At 37.9% G+C, this 16,014-nt stretch overlaps 1 protein-coding gene across 1 annotated transcript in view; it reads right to left on the bottom strand.

Moving 5' to 3' along the window:
* Window positions 1-589: 589 nt before the first annotated feature.
* VPS13D (vacuolar protein sorting 13 homolog D (S. cerevisiae)) overlaps window positions 590-16,014 on the bottom strand; it is a 51,154-nt gene continuing 35,729 nt past the window's right edge. The window contains exons 37-53 of the mRNA XM_010018633.1: window positions 15,523-15,663; window positions 14,213-14,335; window positions 13,487-13,561; window positions 10,983-11,088; window positions 10,151-10,303; window positions 9,276-9,411; window positions 8,218-8,265; window positions 7,455-7,605; window positions 6,617-6,827; window positions 5,275-5,522; window positions 4,438-4,629; window positions 4,152-4,278; window positions 3,063-3,205; window positions 2,356-2,486; window positions 1,932-2,107; window positions 1,673-1,796; window positions 590-829 (exon numbers count right to left, since the gene is read on the bottom strand). Coding sequence (XP_010016935.1) covers window positions 590-829; window positions 1,673-1,796; window positions 1,932-2,107; window positions 2,356-2,486; window positions 3,063-3,205; window positions 4,152-4,278; window positions 4,438-4,629; window positions 5,275-5,522; window positions 6,617-6,827; window positions 7,455-7,605; window positions 8,218-8,265; window positions 9,276-9,411; window positions 10,151-10,303; window positions 10,983-11,088; window positions 13,487-13,561; window positions 14,213-14,335; window positions 15,523-15,663 — 2,525 coding nt within the window. The remainder of the gene's footprint in view (window positions 830-1,672; window positions 1,797-1,931; window positions 2,108-2,355; window positions 2,487-3,062; window positions 3,206-4,151; window positions 4,279-4,437; window positions 4,630-5,274; window positions 5,523-6,616; window positions 6,828-7,454; window positions 7,606-8,217; window positions 8,266-9,275; window positions 9,412-10,150; window positions 10,304-10,982; window positions 11,089-13,486; window positions 13,562-14,212; window positions 14,336-15,522; window positions 15,664-16,014) is intronic.

Raw genomic sequence — 16,014 nt, 5'->3', positions numbered from 1 at the left:
GTCAGTTTGAGTACAGTATAAAAAGGGACTTCAATTTCTCACTGCAACTAGGAACTTCTCAGGCAAAGCAGATGGATTCCAAGGAATCCATCCAATGTAAGAATTTCCTTATATTGAGGAAAGCATCAAAGCATGTATCAATCTCCCATAGTTGTTTTCAATAGCATATCAACTCGTGCAAGTTTACAATTCACAGGCATGTCATAAGTAGGTATGTCCTGCAGTCAATGTTCTTTATATACCAAATCAAATTAAGCCCCAGGATGTGACTCTAAACATCCCTGTTCCTCCAAGATCAGACAGTGGGAGCACAGCAGATGCCCTATGCTAAACCCTTCTCACTATGTGATAGAATAAACAGTGGTAAGCTGCACCTATAAAGCCAAGTTATCACAAACAAGGTAAGACACATGGCTCACCAACTGCCAGACTTAACTTCTGAATTCTGGCATTTCTTCTGCTAGCTACAAGGTTGACACAAGTTTAGCTGCATTTGAATAACTCTCCAATGGCAACCATTAGGAGAATATTCATGTAAAGCCTAAAAACTATTGTGAACATTCAACAGATTATCATCTAATAGATAGAATTACCCTGAGAAAGTATATGTAGCAGCAATATAGATGAAGTTCTCGTAGTAAAGCTGCTTGCTCTCTTGGAAGTCATTCATGCTACAGATGATTTCTGAGGAGCCGGCCCCTTTGACTGTCAGCATTATAAAAGGTGGTAGAATAGGTTCATCCCAGGCATAGTCCAGAGAGGTCAAGGGCTTCACCTCGGTGTACAGTCTTGGCTCAAGAACACCATGCTGATTAAAAACAATTGGGACCTGCAACGGTTACAAGAGAGGATTTGGTTTCACACAGAAATTGTTAACCAGACAGATGTTTTGCTGTCGTTTGTTCATTTCTCAGAAGCTGATCCCAAACATGTTCAGCTTGCTCCTTCCCCTCCCCAGTGGTTTCAGATGTATTTTCTTCCATTGGGGTCTCAATTAAAGAGAGTCTCAAAGGGATGAGAAGTGTCATCTTTGCTTTTATCTGTCATCCAAAGTACAGAACGTCTTTAGTGCCATGGCAGCATCTCAAACCCACCTAATCAGAATTAGGAGACTTGCCCACTTCTATTTAACAGTTCAGTAACAAAATCCAGAATGGAGAACCAGTAACTATTAAGAGCTCTGTCTCTTGCTCTGACCACAAGACAGTCAGTAAGTCACTGTAAAAAATAGTGACTAAGTAAATTCTCTTAATTTATTTTCATTGACAGGGAAGCCCAAAGACAGAGAGAAAGGGAGTGGTAGCATTAGCCTGAATTCTTTCTAAAGGTTATTCAAGTGCTGAGAATAACACAGGTTAGATTAGAAACTACCATCCTAGCACAATTTTCTCATCAGTAATAATGCTCTTCTTGTAAGTCTTTTAATGCACTCATGAAAGCCAAACATTAGCACTATTATTTGCACAAGAAGAAGCAGTCGAGTGCTACCAATTTTTACTAAAACTTCAGAAAATTATAATTATTATCTACAGATACCTCTTGCTACATACCCTTTCGTTTTATTTCATTACATAAGCTAGCCAGCTCCCTTTTCTAACAAACATGAAAGTCCTACTTTTCTTCTTTTATTAAGAAATAGAAGGAAAAGTGTTTTTTTTTTTTTCTCTTTTACCTTGGAAAAATTGTCTATGCGGAAAGGTGGCGGTAACTGATCAGTGTCACTGAATGCAACACGGTATGTGGCTCCTTGAAGAGTAATTTCTACTCTTAAGAAGTAACATTTTCCCAGCGTGTCCCTGAACAAGAACAAACAAGTGAAAGAGAAGTAAGAGCAGGATTCTGATCTGCTTTACCCACAGTCACAGCTGTTCAACAGCTGCTTCTACCAAAAAAGGAAAGCATGCTAGAGAAGATTTATATATAATAGCTACCTCATATTAATATGGAATGAGTTATTTTTGTTGACCTCAAAGCCCCCAGACCAAATGCAGTTTGGGACATCCATTAGTCTCACACATAACAGCTGATCGTAATCATTACGTGGCCAGTGGAACACAACGCTGGAACCAGGAAGTGTGGAAATATAGCCATCGGGATTGGATGTTCCCTAGTAAAAGAAATTGGTAAATACACATCCTACAGATATTAAAAAATATAGTATTAACCTATATACCTCTCAGATATCAACACAGCAATTATTCTGTTAGGTGAATGCTGGTACTAGAGTAATGAGAATGATCCTCATGACCAGCTAACAACACTTTCAACTATAACCCCTGTGGTTCCTTTCGGTTAGAAGATGCTGTGACTGACTGGAGGTATTGTACTAACAAGTAACAAAAGGAAGCATCTTACCCGACCTCTGGCAAACTCCCGCTGGACAAAGGCAAGCTTGTAGGTTGATTTATTATCTAGCAGGTAACGGGGTGCGAATGTTACCATGCATGTATCAATATAACGGCCTCTGCCTTTTTTAATATCAATACCTAGTGATAGAAACAAGTGAAAAATAAAGCTATTACTTACAAGAGAAAAAAAAAAAAAAAAAAAAAGAGACATCTGCCATAGTATCTTTCATATAAAAAAAGTTCTTTTTCTTGGACTCCTGAAGTTCACATGGCAGTGCTATTTCTAAGAAGGTTTGAAATCCCACCACATTACTGCCTTTGATTATCTGGAGTGTCTGTACACTGTAACTGGTCAGCCATCTGCTACTTCTGTGGCAGTAGTATGGCAGAAACTGCACATCTAACGTACTTCTAAGTATATTAGAATGTAGGAATAAAGACACAGAAACAGAACAATGTGTAAATGCAGATATTAACACTCCATGATGAAATGTGAAAATAAAAATAACTCAAAACTGATTTTTAAGCTAGTGAAATTAGAAACAAAGACATTAAAATTCTTAAAATACTTTTTTGTTTAACAATTTTCTCTGGACCCTCAAAAACCTGTAACAACGTATGTTTCCCTGCTGCAATTCTTCTGTTTCTGGTGCCACTGACATCGTATCTTCCCAAGTTCTATAGTATTTCCCAAAGGTTCCCATCAGCACATACCAATGCTGTAAATGAGGCCTGGCCTGTTTCCATGCTGGATCACTTTCAGGGCTCTGACACCACTACCACCATCCAGGGAGAAACCCTGGCACCAGCCAGGCATGCCTTCAGGATGGATTCCTCTTCCAACCCGCATTGTACAACTAAGGGCAAGAAGAAAACACAGATTTACTCATTTAAATGAAGGGTCAGATATCAACACAATACTGATGATCAAACACATACCCAGGTACGGAAGAACACCCATGTTTAAATATAAAAATATTAGAAGTCACAATAAATCTCATCTTGAGTAATTCATTCTGCATTTCTGCCAGAAGCTCTTTTAACATATATTAAAAGCAATTATTCAGTGACCATGTCATGTAAAAGGCTTGGCAATTTTCAGACTGATTAACCACGACATTTGTGTATCTTTTTAATTTGAAAGGGAAAAGAAAAAAAGAAAAAAAAGGAATAAATTTTTATTTTATTTAAAGTGATAAATTTAACTGTTCTTCATTTGAGCAAGAATCCCAGAACACTTCAGGTAAGTTTGTTTTAAATCATGTTCTTATATTCATGGAAAAAGCAAGTTCTCTTCTTGTTGCCAGTTAAAGTAACTGAAAAGTTTCCTCTCCGAAATCCTGCCATTTCCTTTTACATCAGAATCACAGTAACTCTGCTGCATGTGGTCGTCCTACTAAGCGACTGCTACTACTTCTCTATTAACAGTCAGATCTTAGGATTAAGCATTTTGGGTGGGTTTTTTCAGTGGTAACAAAGTAATTTATACAACTTGGTAATTCTCTTCAAAAGGTTTTTGATTTTTTTTTTACAAAGAAGCATGAGTTCAAAACATGCAAAATAAAACCAAAGCAGCCTGCAGCCACAACAGAATTAGCCAACCAAGGAGTTTTCAGCAGGCAGTGTCTAAAGATCCACTATGCTTATTTCAGTATTTAGAATCTTAATAATTTAGGTTCTCTTAACAGGGACAGACTTTTCCTACACAATATTCACACCAATATATCAGCACTCAATCCTCTGTGAATTACTTTCATACTTTTTAAGGTTCCTCCTGTCTGCTGCTCTTACAGTATTACTTACAAGTTTGGCTGTTCTTTATCAGCATAACAGAAGAGAAGTGGACTGAGGCTTCTAGCAAGCTCATGCTCTTCAAATTGACCTGCAGCATCTGTTTTTGCATTATCTTGTCTGAAGATAAGTGGTAATCCTTTAAGTAAACACAAAAAGATAGAGTATTAAATTGCGCCTCACCTTTGCACAAATTAAAATGAGAATGGTGAAAACTACTTCAAATTAAGGAATACCCTAACACTGCATGGAATCTTTATTTCCCAGTTTATGATTACAGAAAATACTGTAAACTTACCTGTTTTGTTGATTAACCAGTATGGTGCTGAAATTAGTATTTTTAGAGAACCTTCAGCACGACATACAATCCGGATGGTCAAGTTTAGCAGTCGTTTGTTGACATCGTACAACCGCATCCGCACCATGTAGTTTTGTGTCCCAGGAGGAATCAACAGCTCTTTGCAGATTGGGAAGTTTTCTAGCAATATCCCTACAAAAATAAAACCAAACATCACCTACACAGAAACATTAGTTTCTGATGAGCAGACAGGCTGGTGTTTCATAGAGCTGAACTTTTCTGAGTATTTCATACAGCTTATCCAGATTAACTTTTAAAACTATCCAGCATAGTAACCTCTGACCTCATAAAGAAATGCCTCAATTTAAGTCACAAGCAGCAAAAAAAGTTCTATGAAGAGCCCTGCTTAGGGCTAATTACCACCTTAAGCATCAGAAGTCCAGCCAGTGTTGAATAATTCCATACATACTCTCAACGCCAATTTTTTCTGTCAGAAAGAACAGCAAAAACACACAAAGTGTTGAGAACTTATTTGGTTTATCCCCTTCTTTACCGCTGTTCTCTCCAGTTTCCACTCTCAGGAAAATGAGAAAAGATCCGAATGAGGAAGAGATCAAGACAGCTGAAAAATCTGGGGAATGACGGCAATATTCCTAACTCTTTTGGGATGCAGGCACTTGGTTATTAACTATAAGAAGCTCTGCAATCCAACGAGATAATCATACAAATGCTTTCAATTGTTTCATTCTTGATTCTACGGTTCTTTATACAGGAAACAACTATACCAAGGTACTCCTCCAGGAAGATCAGAGAGTGGGATCTGAGAAAGAACCTTACCAAGCTCAATGTTCTGAGATGTATCAGCTGTGTGCAATGCTGCCTCTTTGCCAGGTTTTAATGTCCCATTAATTGGTGTTCCTTTAACGTAGAACTCAAGTTCACAAGGCAGCAAGTTACAGATTACCACCGTTGGCAATAGATAAATAGTATGCCCAGGCTGCCTGAAAATCTGTTTAGCACTGTCAGAAAATATGTTGGAAGGCATGTAATCCGGATAATTTTCTTTTTTTATAGCCACACAAAACCTGTGAAGGCAGACACATGTGAGAAGTCAATGAACTTGACAGAATAATTGAACCCTGTCTTTGCGTACTGCACTGAATCCCACATCATGTTGTACTTTTAGGATTGACAGCAAAACCATCATTTAGAATTGTTCTCCATATAAGCGCTTTGGAGTTTGATTATAAAGTATTTTGTATTTATGCCTAACATTAAGACAACGGGACTTTCCTGATTATAATCAAAAGAATTAATTTAGTTACTGAAAAAGCCTCATCTGTTCAGAGACCTAATAGAAAATTGCATTTGCAGATTATCAACTTCCATAAATTTGAAAAAACATGTCATCAACTATCACTAAATAGATTTTAACTACTAGAGTATAATCATGTTCTTAAGCATAAATGTTGAACATGTCCTTCTTCCCAGTAGATGTATCCTTGCTTTGGCCACCTGACACCTCAGTTTTTCATCAGTTAGCAAGCCTCCATTTTAAATAATTTGCTAATTTTCCCTCCCTGGATACATTCAAAACCAGCAGATTAAGAAACGAACTATGGAACTGACACACAGCTGTAACTATAAACATTATGCAAAGGTCTTTTCCTGAAACAACTTCCATAATCTCCATTCTAGTATTTCCTAAATTGAGAGCATCCCTAAATTCATCATACCACAAAAATACAAAATTCCATTAAAGTCCTCACTACGAAGTGACATTTAGGAGCCTACAACAGAGCACAGGACATTCACGACAAAGGATTACTATTTGGGAACACACTATGGCAAACCCCCATTATCCTCAGTGAGACAGACTAGATAATTTAACAGCAGTGCACACTCTGTTTCCTAACCTTTTCCTTTTTACAATAAATATTAATAGTGTGCTTACTTTGTGTTCTCAGACATTTGCTAACTAGCACTGCCAAAGGGGCTTCAAGGAGCCCTGAAGAAACTCAGCAGTTATGCTTCAATGCTTTCTCATTCGTCAACAAACCAAACAAAACACCCCATTAAACTTCAGTAGCTTTCATCTCTAAGGATTTTCTTTCCCATTGTTTACTTTCACAGTATTTCATTTATCAGAAGAAGATAATACATAATAATAATTAATTACCTGAAAAAACGGCTGTTTTCAGACTCCATTGAATGACACTCTTGCTTGCTGCTACAGACCTCTGCTGTCTTCTGAACATTAGTCCAGTGGATTGGAGACTTACAGAAAAAGACTCCCATTCCTTTCGGCCTGGCTTGCAAACGCCAAGAGGTAAGATGTAATGGAATTGCAAAGGAATCTCCTGGCATAACTGCTGGAAGAACTACAGGTTCTGCAACCAGAGAAGAAAATACATGTATCAAAACATGCCCTTTACTGGAAAGCATAAAACTTTTCATAAAGTAGGTCCCAAATTTTTGAAGCAACCTAGTTTGACTTAACATAAAACACCAGGTACTTCACGTATGTTTCAAACCCCAACCCACTGTTTCAAGCCCTATTAATAATCTGGCAGCAGACAAATTTAGGTGTGTAAATCTGAGACAGGAACCAGACGAAATTGCTGGAATTCAAATTCTTCTTGCTTGGATGCTTTAGTGAAAATGCTTATTTCAAAAAGACCTCATTCATTATATTTTGGGTACATCATGAGTTTATCACTACATTTTAGACTGCACCTTTGCATGCTAATTCCCCAAACTTTGTAGACTACTGCTAAAAGATATTACATGCTACATACATAAAAGAAGATTCAGTCTTTGCAGAGTCCCAGCTTTCTCCGTTTACCTGAACAATAAGCAAAAATCCTAGTGGATTGTCTAGATAACTTTGCCGATCATTTTCTTAATATTACCAATTTCCCCTCCAGGGAGGGCCATTTTATTGTATAGATGGGTAAATCTTCTTGGGGAGGAAGCTAAAGATTCCCCACAGTATGTAAGGAATATACAACACTTACTGTCAGGAGCTGAAGGACTGTCTAGCCTTAGTTCCATTGGTGTTTCGAGCTTGTTCTTCACCATCAAGGCTGAGCGCACCGTTATCACTTTCCGAGCGCTACCTTCCATGGTAACCTCAAATACCACACGAACTGGAGGCAATGAAGAAAACTGGAAGATATTTAAAAGCATTAAAAAGCTCAGGTAATGACGGTATCTAGAAGAGGGACACCTCAATTTTGAAGCAGTAACTGTCAGAGTAAAAACTTGCCAACTAAGTCCAACCACATGCAACACCTAAGGTATATATAGTTTGATAATTCTATGTACTAGTAACTCCATCATCACTTTCAGAATGATGCAAGTTCAAATAAGAGCAATACAGACCCCAGAAGAACACTTTATACATTCTCTATTACATTATCACATAAATTCATGGAGTTTGAACTCGAAGCCTCACATAATTACCAGCCAACTCATCATTCCTACCTGTCAAGACTAATAAATAAGGTGGAGCTTTCTTAAAATACGTATACTTCCTTCCTCTTAGCTGCCTTTCTACTGAGGTGTTCTATCTCCTACACTAAACAAAGTCCACTTAGATCCTAAACCCCACATTTTATATGGGCTCACATGCTGGAATTCACATACTTATCCGAAAGTTCATTGTTTGCTTGACTTCCACTTTTGAAAAGATTCTAGAAGGATGGAAAGGCCAGTTCACTTGTAGAATTATGCTAATCTTATTTAAGTAGCTCTCAAGTAATTAAAATATATACTCACGTAGACTTGTGGATGTATTATATTTGTTCTACTTATTGGGCTTCCAAGCTGGGAGAATAGTAAACAAGAGAGTTAAAGTTGTTCAACTTTTCAGCTATTACTCTCAGTTGTAATAGAGAACATTAATACAGAAGAATAAACTGAATGCTTTTATCGCTTTTTGTTGAGCTGATCTTCCACACAGTTTGGAAAGCATTTCAGAAATATATTAGCAAAACCTGTTTGTAACACTGCTTTGAAAGAGAGTTGAAGGAAGAAGGTTTGTTGGAAAACCAGAGAGAAGCTACAAAAGATGTTTCTGAACAGCAATTCTCATTAATTTGCATCCTTTCCCTTCAATAATCAACTTACAGAGAGATGATGCTATTTATGCTTCAATACGAAAGCATCGGAAATCTTTGATTCCAGTCGGAGACTACTGGCTCTTGTCAGTAGTCTCATGAAATTAAATTCTAATCCTATTTTATACCCAAAAGATCTCAACTTCCAAATTCTCCAGTGCTCAACAATTTTCAGTAGCTGGTCTCAAAACTTAACTAGTTTTGCAATCCATAAGATCATTTTGATCACTGAGCCTGAACCACCAACTGTCAGCATCCCGATTATTACACTTGTATTTTTCCTTCACGACAAGTATATTTTGTCTAAGCAGCCACATACTTGAAGAATCTCTAGGCTTACAGGAAATTGCCAGTGTTTTTTATTTTAAGTAAATTAAACATATGAACAGCATTCCCTGCAATAGAAAAAATAAAAATAGCTGCTGAGATGCTGTGCTGATTTAAAGCTCAGTCTCCATGAGTCCATGACACTAATATATTAGTTGTGTCACTGGAAGCTCTGACTGTGAAGCACAGACTAACCACCGACTACTCTGTGTTTTCGTTATGCATAAAACTGCTAGTTAGGAAGCCAGCATCTCCAACCTGTTCCAACCCAAGCTAACTGGGAAGAGGACCATCTCATACAGCAGCTGGTATAAGATCAAAATCTTGAAGACATCTTTACTCTCAGCTCACACATTCTTTTCAAACTAACATTCAAAAATCAGAACTTACAGTACAAGAAGATGAGTTCTTATCTGGTGCAGCATATCGGAAAAACGTTCCAACTTTATCTACAGACACTGGACTGACTTCTTCCCAGCCATTCACTCTCACTTGCAACTGGTGAATTCTTAGATCATGTGTATGCCTACCAAGTCAGATCAAGTTAAGTTACTATGAAGCATTTTTACATAGCTTAAACATCAAACAGTTCAAACCAAGAACATGCCCTAGATTCTGAAAAAAAGAATCTCCCTGAAGCGTTAAAAAAAAAGTCTCAAGACATTTTCCATCTCATGGATCAAGACAGACATGATTTTACATCTGTTCAATTGTTCCACCTTCCACAGACATGATTTTACATCTGTTCAATTGTTCTGCCTTCTCTAATGAACATACAGAAGTACAACTACCATGTAAGCAAAAATAAAAGCATACTACGTATTTGTTAACACATTCTTCTAGTTCTTACACTACTACCATGTAAGCAAAAATAAAAGCATACTATGTATTTGTTAACACATTCTTCTAGTTCTTACTAGATTCTTACTAGTTCTTACTACAGGTAACACTGATGCTCAACAACCAATGTGCCCACTCCCCCCATTTAGAATAAAGAACATATTTGTAATTGAGGCCCCTAAGTCTTTCAAAAGCTTATGATGATCCAATTCATATCTAGGAACAGCTGCCACCAATAGCAATATATGCTGGTTTCTAGACAACTGATAATTTCACTCTACACATGAGTTTTATTAAAACCAAAATATTAACAGAAGATTTTAAAAAATATCCACTTTTTATTTAACATCTGCTACTGTCCTCACAGCTATGATCCTATGCGTTTCATACATGTCAAAACACATCTCTCAACCTGGTCACTTCACCTGTGTCTGAGTTTCCCTCTAGCTTCAAATTCAAATGGAATCTCTTCCCCAGTGATAACCTCTTGCCATTCACTGACATTGTGAGCATCATCCAGTAAAGTCCCGTTTTCCTCAGGAACCACACCTGGACTCCCACTGTGGGACAGGGCAGCCCTGAGAAAAGAATCATATCATTTCACAAACTGCCAAAGTAACAACTTCAAGTAACAAGTGCTTTTTAGCCTGCCTCAGTCTATACATTCCTGCAGTAAGCACATACATACCATGAAGAGGGCCTGGATTATCTGAAGGGGGCCTACAAGGATGCTAGAGAAGGACTCTTCATCAGGGACTGTAGCAATAGGACAAGGGGTGATGGGTTCAAACTGAAACAGGGGAAGTTCAGGTTGGAGGTAAGGCAGAAGCTCTTCCCTGTGAGGGTGCTGAGGCGCTGGCACAGGGTGCCCAGAGAAGCTGTGGCTGCCCCATCCCTGGCAGTGTTCAAGGTCAGGCTGGACAGAGCCTTGGGTGACATGGTCTAGTGTGAGGCGTCTCTGCCCATGTCAGGGAGGTTGGAGCTAGATGATCTTAATGTCTTTTCCAACCCTAACTATACGACGATTCTATGAATGTCTCTGACAGGTTTTCTAACTGTGTTGAGCCTCTTGAAAAAAAGAGAATTTTTTTTTAGCTGTAAAGCTATTTTTTTTGTCAAAGAAAAGGCTCTTAATTAAGAAAGACTGGGAGTTGCCTATGTTTCTCGTGAAGAAAACTAAAGTACTGAAAACAGTAGGGTTTGGCTGACATGGGAGAAAAGCAAGACAGTCACAGTGGTTCTACAACAGCTTCTTACCGGGTAGGAGTTGTAGTTAGGGTAGCAAACCACAGCGTGCATCCAGTATGATTTCTTAGAGCAAATGGGACAAATGGTTGCCTACGTTTTGGAGTCTTCATTTCAGCTATAAAACAGAATAAAGATTTGTCTAAATGCTTTGGAGAGAAGCATTCATCAGATGCCAGTGTAGGATGAGTCACAATTGGCGGGAGAACCACATCCTACACTAACTAAAGAAAAACAGATCAAAGAATCAGGATAACAGATTACCAAAAATGTTGAAATTTAGTAACTATTATAAAAATGGTAAAAAGCAAACAAAGTCTTCCCCTACATCACCCCCTGTCGGGAACTGAGCTTAATCTAAATATTCTTTTGTTTCTTCATATGAAGTCTTTTAAAGCACAATGACTCCAGCTCTAACATGTGGAAACCCAACTAAAAACCCAATCACAAGCAGTGACTTTTCAAGTACATCCAAAGGCTCATAAAGTACTAAACACATATTCATTTATGATTAATAAAATGTATAATGCTCTATTCAACATGACAAATACAGGACTATCCGGTATCCCCTTTAAATGGTACTTCTATCCTCAAAGACTGAACAAGTAGCAGTATTTCCCTATCCACGAAAATTCCTACTAAAACGAAGTATGAAAAATAATTTGATGCAACCAAAAAGTAATCTGGCTTTGTTAAAATGCTGGCACAGCAAAACCCCAGAAGAAGAAACTTCATCTACCACGTTTGACTTCTTCCAAGTATGCATTACTATACTAACAAGCACACAAGTGTTACTCTCATCTTCTGTACTGCAGTACATCATATCTGTGAAAATACTTACTGTGTTCAGACAGGATAAAAAAAAAACCCTGCCAAATTCCAGTTACTTATTTAAAAAGGAAGATAAATGGCTGCTACTTAAGTACATACATCTTTTTGAATGACAGAAGTAGAAAGAAGGTACACACAATAAATTAGCTGCTTAAGTAAAGGCAAGACAGAAATTAAATCTACTCCACAGAATTTATCTGCAGTCACTCCAGAGGCTGACTGATATCAAGTTCAAGTACTTCATGTTCTGAAACTCATCCATCCCACCACATGTGTCTAACCACTAACTTAAGCACAGGTTTAGAGAGGCAAGAGGCAGCAGTGGGCAGGTATGTTTTTGAAGGAGTTACAGATGATCACACACAACTTTCCTCTAAACGAATGACAACAAATTCCTGCATAACTTACACTGCAAATGGAGACTTAAATCTGATCTCTCTGAAGCTTACAGAGGAAAGTTCATTCCAGTTAAATGGCAAGAAGATGGAATTCTTGAAAACAAAAACTGGTTGTTGCCAATTGCAAATAAAACAATCTTTTCAGTGTTGAGCTTGGCTTTATGGCTAGCCCAGGTTCTACAAAACTACAGACTAGAAGCCAAATGAACTTTTATTTTGGCATTTCATCAACTGCCAATTTATTGAGACTTTTAAAAAAGCATTTTTGGGACCATGGCCTGAGTTTCCAAAGAAAACATAAAAGTTGAGTTTTGAGACTATCGCCTGAAAATAAATATTACCATTAAAAGGAGGGGTTTTTTTTCATAATTCATCTAGTAATTTAGTTGTAACAGCAACTAAAAGCCAAGAAATAAATATTGAGGTTTGTGTTGTCTGTTTGATTTCACAAAGAAAATCCTTCCTGAAAAATACCTCAGAAAAATAAATCCTCCTATCATTTCCCATTTTGGGGTTGTTTTTTTTTTTTTTAAACATCTATGAACTGTCTGCAACCACTCAGAGAAAATGTTCATAAGGGGCAGTTTAACAGGCCACAGATGTAGATTCATAGAACATTTTCTGTCCTCCCATTCAGCAACTTTTCTACAGAGGTAGCATATTCATCAAGTATGCTGTCTGGTCTTCTATAATGTCAAAAATTTCTTAGAAATCTTACTTTGAACGGCATTTTTGGGCAAAGACCATACTGTCAAATATAGGACAAATTAACAAGATATTCATTAGGAATACCTTACTCTGAAGGCTTATTGAAAAGAAACTGTCCCTTCTGAAGGCATCTTAAAATTTTAAGTAGCTAATACAAATAGTGAATCAAGCATAAGTATGGGTATTGAACATACTGCTGGGTATTTTTAGAACATAAAAACTTTTGATTTTATGATACTGTTTTTAATCACACTATATTGTCTCTCTAGAAAAGGATGCTGAACAGTCAGTAATTCTTATAACCTTCCTCAAAAAGACAGACCTCCTACTCAGGATTTGTTATACCTCTCCCTTCTTCCCTGAAGGAACAGAAAGACAGCATGAAATCCTAAAATAAAGAGCTTAAAAGCAAAGTAGCACTTACATTGTTAGGTTTTGAGGGTTTTGTATGTCTGGGTTTTTTTCTCAATATAGAGGCCATCTATCAGCAAGTCACAAATACAACACAGTATGTATTGTACAAAAGCCTTCCAAAGAAGAAAAAAAAACCCCTTTTTGTCTCTCTGTGCTATACAGTACCTCTAGCATAGATTTGATGCTCTAGGTTAGTCAAACTGGCTGTACTCCTAGTTCTAAGGTAGACAAGAGGAAGGCCTGGCAGACAGGAAAGACAAAGTTAGCAGGTAAGAAAAACCACACTGCAACAAGAAGACTCTTCCCCATCATGCATCAGGAAAGAGACAGACAATTGGCATCGTGCAGTCAGTGTATGAGTCTCTACCCATGCGCTAACACTAAGTTGGCATTTAAATTGCTGAAATTTCTCCCAGAAGTAACACTGGGAGAAAAGAAGCTGAAAAGACCCACCACATATCAAGAGCTATTACTTAGAGAATTGTTTCATGAATATAACAGCATTTTTTCCAGAAACTCAGTCATGCAGGTCTTTGAGGGTACAGAAAGGAAAAGATCACCTCTGAACTGTACACACTCTAAAGTCAACACTCTCACTTAAGCTTTGACAGGATAGTCACTCATTAACTGAGAAAGTGTGAGGGAAAAAAAGGAAGCAGAAGTAGCCATGCAAAGTTCTCACCCAAGCCTAAGCAGCCAGAAAGGTTGTTTTGTTTTTTTTTTAAAGATGGAACACAATTGAACAGAAAATAGTGTTTTTGTCTTTTGCCAAATATCATGAACCATTCATTGTATGCTATGAACACCAAATACTTATGTTTGTAATACTAATACAGATGACGATGCATGTCAGGACTGTTTCTAATAAAGTGTGATTAATGAGGATCATACTCTGCCCAAAACACGGTGGATCCACCGAAGAACCCATCCAGTCTTCTGTACTGATTACATTCACCTCTTTGTCCTGTTTACAGTAATCTTCCATCCAGGACTGTTTGGTACATGTGTATTGCTCTAGAGGAATATAAGCATAGACAGTACATGTCTCCAAGGCGGCAGTAAACAAAGCAATTGAAAAGTATGTTACATTCTTAACACTGAAGATACTTCACTTTAATAGCAGAAATTTTATTTCTCTGCTTTTTCTATGAGTCACTTACATAAGTCAAAACCAAACAATCACAGCAGTGTCTACAAAGCCAAATACTTTTATATTCTTAAGATTTTTTTTCCTGTTTTAAAACTTTCAGTGGAATTCCATATTCTTAAGACACTCCTGTGGCAGTGTGAGAGCTCTCCCTGAGGAGGCAATTGACCTTATCGTGGTAGAAGCAGTTTCTAATTTATTTTTTTACTCTCTTTAAGAGGTACATGCACATTCCTGCCTAAATAAATACCTAGACACCAACGGAGTCCTCTGGCACAGTTTTAATCATAAACTAGTCTTACTACTTGTTATCACTGGTATTGAAAAGCATGATGGGAACTCTTAGGAATCCTTGACTTGCTTCTTTCCCTCTCACTTTGTCTCCCTCTTTCTGCCACAGGATTGCAGGAGAAATGAAGGAACATTCAAGGAACAAGGAAGGCTCTTCTGTTACATTTGCAAGCTCAGACACTGACATTTTTCCTATTATGTCAATTACATTCAGATTTCCATACAGAATAAGCAATGATCTTTCTGGGAAATGCACACCATCATAGGCTCACAGTATAGAAGCTTACATGAAGTTTGAGTTAATGATGAACAAAATACTCTGATTTCCTGAGGTGGGAATCAACAGGTCAGGTTTTCAGAGACCACAGAACTGAAACAAGTAGCTCCCAATTACACCTGTCAAGGTGTTGAAAAATGAGGAGCTCATCAAAATATTTTTAAGTGGGAAAGCTTTAGATGAAAGCCCCTTTCTGATTAAAACTAAATTTCAAGTGGCATATGAATTTGATAGAATTCCTATGACCAGAGAAAGAATTCCTACTAACCTCTAAAATACTTAGCTCATGTCTTTACACTTCCACAATATGTGATAAAATACAAGCTGCCTAAATACACACCGGTATACAGTATCATCAACTGGCACCAAAATCTCCCTCCCTTCACCTCTGGGAGACCAGCAATCAGAAGCGCCTGTATTTTCAGTACATTGAAACACTGAAAACTAGACTCTACAGTGATGCTCTCAGAGAATATTCATACATACCCATGAAGACAGAGGTAATGTTTATATCCAGACGGTGTTCAGCCTTTACTTCCAGCTTCAGTCGGGAAGGGTGGAGGCGGCTCGAAGCTTGCTGTTGCCAAGAAACTGAACACTGCCAAGGCTCAATAAATGGCTCCCAGCCTGAGAACAAACAGAAACAGTCGCATGTATTACACATTTGAAGGCCACATTGGAATGCTGTTTACATACCTATTTAATAATGCAACTTGAATAATGAGATCCCTTTACTTTCAATCTGTCCCTCTACTCTGCTCTTCTGAGACCTCACTTGGAGTATTGTGTACAGTTCTGGTGTCCTCAACATAAAAAGGACATGGAGCTGTTGGAGAAAGTCCAGAGGAGGGCTACAAGGATGATAAGAGGGCTGGAGCACCTCCCGTATGAAGACAGGCTGAGAAAGTTGGGGTTGTTCAGCCTGCAGAAGAGAAGGCTGCGTGGAGACCTCATAGCAGCCTTCGAGAATCCGAAGGG

Source organism: Nestor notabilis, unplaced genomic scaffold, assembly GCF_000696875.1.
Source record: "Nestor notabilis isolate BGI_N333 unplaced genomic scaffold, ASM69687v1 scaffold13787, whole genome shotgun sequence".
Taxonomy (NCBI): Eukaryota; Metazoa; Chordata; class Aves; order Psittaciformes; family Psittacidae; genus Nestor; species Nestor notabilis.
This window is presented reverse-complemented; position numbering and strand designations above follow the sequence as displayed.